The sequence below is a fragment of the Calliphora vicina genome, chromosome 2 (genome assembly GCF_958450345.1).
Source record: "Calliphora vicina chromosome 2, idCalVici1.1, whole genome shotgun sequence".
Lineage (NCBI taxonomy): Eukaryota > Metazoa > Arthropoda > Insecta > Diptera > Calliphoridae > Calliphora > Calliphora vicina.
The window spans coordinates 78329660-78332443 of record NC_088781.1 but is presented as its reverse complement, the minus strand read 5'-3'; the positions used below and the strand labels follow the sequence as shown (position 1 = coordinate 78332443).

Below are 2784 nucleotides of genomic sequence, written 5' to 3'. Positions count from 1 at the left end.
GCATTACCTCCCTCAAGATATCAAGTTACTCGAGCAAGAAAGGAAACAGGTGATGAATTTTATATCATAAATAGTTTTACGAGATATCACCGAGCACTTCACGTGGTGCTTACATGAACAAAAATCGTGAAATTCATACCGAGACTCTTTCTCAGAACGAACTAAATAGGTCAAAAACGGTGCTTATTAAATTGACTCAACGGGCTTACTATGCTGATGAATATGATGATTTGTTCAACTCCAGGCCGATTTCGAAGAAGAGTTCTCTCATTACTTTGAACCCGTTTTTAGATCCTAATGGACTTCTTAGAGTTAACGGTCGCTTGGTTAACTCATCTTTAACTTACGATGAAAGATATCCGACAATTATTCCTTATGAATCAAATCTTTACGAAATGATACTAAACTTTATGCACAACAATCTAATGCACGCTAATATTTCACTGATGATGAATATGGTGAGATATCAATTCTATATCCCTGCTCTTAAAAGAGCCATTAAAAAATGTATAAACAAGTGCTTGATCCGTGTTCGCTATAAGCAGAGAGTTTTATCTCAGATTATGGCTGCCTTACCAGCTGAGAGAACTACGTTCTCCTTGCCTTTTACCTTTACGGGGATAGACTTTGCTGGTCCGTTTCAGATAAAGGCCGGCCATCTAAGAAATTTTCCATATATGAAGGGCTACGCAGGTATATTTGTATGCTTTGCTACTAGGTCTATTCACCTTGAACCATGCTCAAGTCTTTCATCTCAGGCTTTCCTGGCCACGTTTGACAGATTCGTTGGAAGACGTGGTTTACCCAAACGTATCATGTCAGATAATGGTACAAATTTTGTAGGCGCAAGTAAAGCATTACTTGATGAATACGCTGCATTTCTTAGACAATCTTCTAAAGAGATATCTGAAAAATATGCTCTCCACGGCTTCGAATGGAAATTCATACCACCTAGTGCACCGCATATGGGAGGCCTGTGGGAAGCTGGAGTTAAAAGCTTCAAGCTTCACTTTAGGAAGGTTGTAGGGAATCAAAAATTTAATTTCGAAGAATTTTCTACTCTTTTAGTTAGAATTGAAGGCGTTCTTAACTCTCGTCCTTTATCTCCGATGACCGAAGACCCTGAGGATTTAAACGTATTAACTGCCGGACACTTTCTACGAGGTGCGCCTATAATGGTTCCACCGGAAATGGCAGAGGATGACTTGAATATCTCCCTTCTTAACCGATGGGAGAAACTAAAGGCTCTTCATCATCGATTTGCGCAAAGATGGAAAGCAGATTATTTACAAGAACTGCACAAACGCTACAAATGGCGTTACCCGAAGAAGGAGTTACTAGTGGGAGATTTTGTTATTGTAAAGGATGAATTACTTCCGCCTAATGATTGGAGATTGGGCCGCATTGAAACCGTCTATCATGGATCGGATAAAAGAATAAGAGTAGCTGATATCCGAACACAGTGTGGTTTGGTTACTCGACCCATAGTGAAACTCTGTTGGTTGCCAATCTTGGATAAGTAGCTAATTTCTTCTCTTAGTCTAGTTTTAAACCGTAATCACGTTATTATTGTACTCTTCCTCTTATCCATTTCCCACTTTCTTCTTTTTTTTCGTTTATTCTTCCTTTCAGATCAGTAATGGAGCCAGCTCGTCGTTCAGAAACCTGCCTTGTCTGTTTCCAGCACCATCACTTGCGTGCTTGTAGAGTTTTTCTGAGTTTTTCAGTTCCTCAGCGAATGTACAACGTGCGAGTTCATGGTTACTGTTCGAACTGCCTTTCTCAAACACATGTGGTTAACGAATGTACATCCAGTTCCATATGTCGAAAATGCGGATTGTTGCATCACACTCTTTTGCATAGGCAGCGGCCAAGGCAATCGTCAGCGACACATTCTGCACAAGCCGATCCGTTCAAGACCGGCTTCAAATTAACCGCCGTATAGTTGACAGAGCAGCACCACCACCTCCACCAGTTCGTAGGTTGCAACAACAAGCTCGTCGTATAAATAATCGCGATGAGTCGAGCTCTGCTTCTGGAGAGATTGTAACCGCCCGACAGTTGCGCTCAAGTAGAAGGCCTACTTCTATACAACGGCAGTTAGAGCAACAATCTGCAGGCCAAGCAACCACCCACCAGCTACTTCGAGAAATGGTTGCTACAATTAACCGACTCAGCGATGCAATTCTTGTTGCACCTGTGCAAGGGGGCCGGCATTTTGAGGCCCGTGATGATGTGGAGGAGGACGACGATTTTCTCGATATCGAAATGGAGCCTCTTTTATAAAATGTGACCCGCCGCTTGCCATGCCTGTGGTTGGTTTCACTACTGTGAATGACGCCTAGGATGATTGACAGATGACAATTGAAGTCCTGTCAATCCTTCTAGATTGTGATTAACTACAGCAGCATCAGCAGCCACAAAAAAACCACAACATCAAAAACCCCAAATTCATAATAAAAATTACATTTTTATAAAGTTTTTAAAACTCTTCTGTTTTTATTTTCATCCCTTGAATTATAAAACACAAGTAAGTGCAACCTGCATTTTATATACCCAAAGTTATTTATATATGTACATACACACGTATAAATAACTTTGGTTTCAATTCTTTCAACCCCGTTGAAAGAAAACAACAAACAAAAAAACCCAACAATTTCTAGCAAGAAGCTAGAAATTTGTTTACATGCAGTTAATAAGTACATACATACATACATACATGTTTATGCATATGTTACTCTTTCTTTCTTATTGTACAATTGCTTAATAACGGTTCTATCTGGT

At 40.2% G+C, this 2784-nt stretch overlaps 1 protein-coding gene across 1 annotated transcript; it reads left to right on the top strand.

Annotated features, from left to right (window-relative positions):
* Window positions 1-815: 815 nt before the first annotated feature.
* On the top strand, window positions 816-2286 carry LOC135950590 (uncharacterized). The gene is made up of 2 exons (XM_065500125.1): window positions 816-1472; window positions 1864-2286. The coding sequence occupies exons 1-2, from the start codon at window positions 816-818 to the stop codon at window positions 2284-2286; spliced, it is 1080 nt and encodes a 359-aa protein (XP_065356197.1).
* Window positions 2287-2784: the final 498 nt, after the last annotated feature.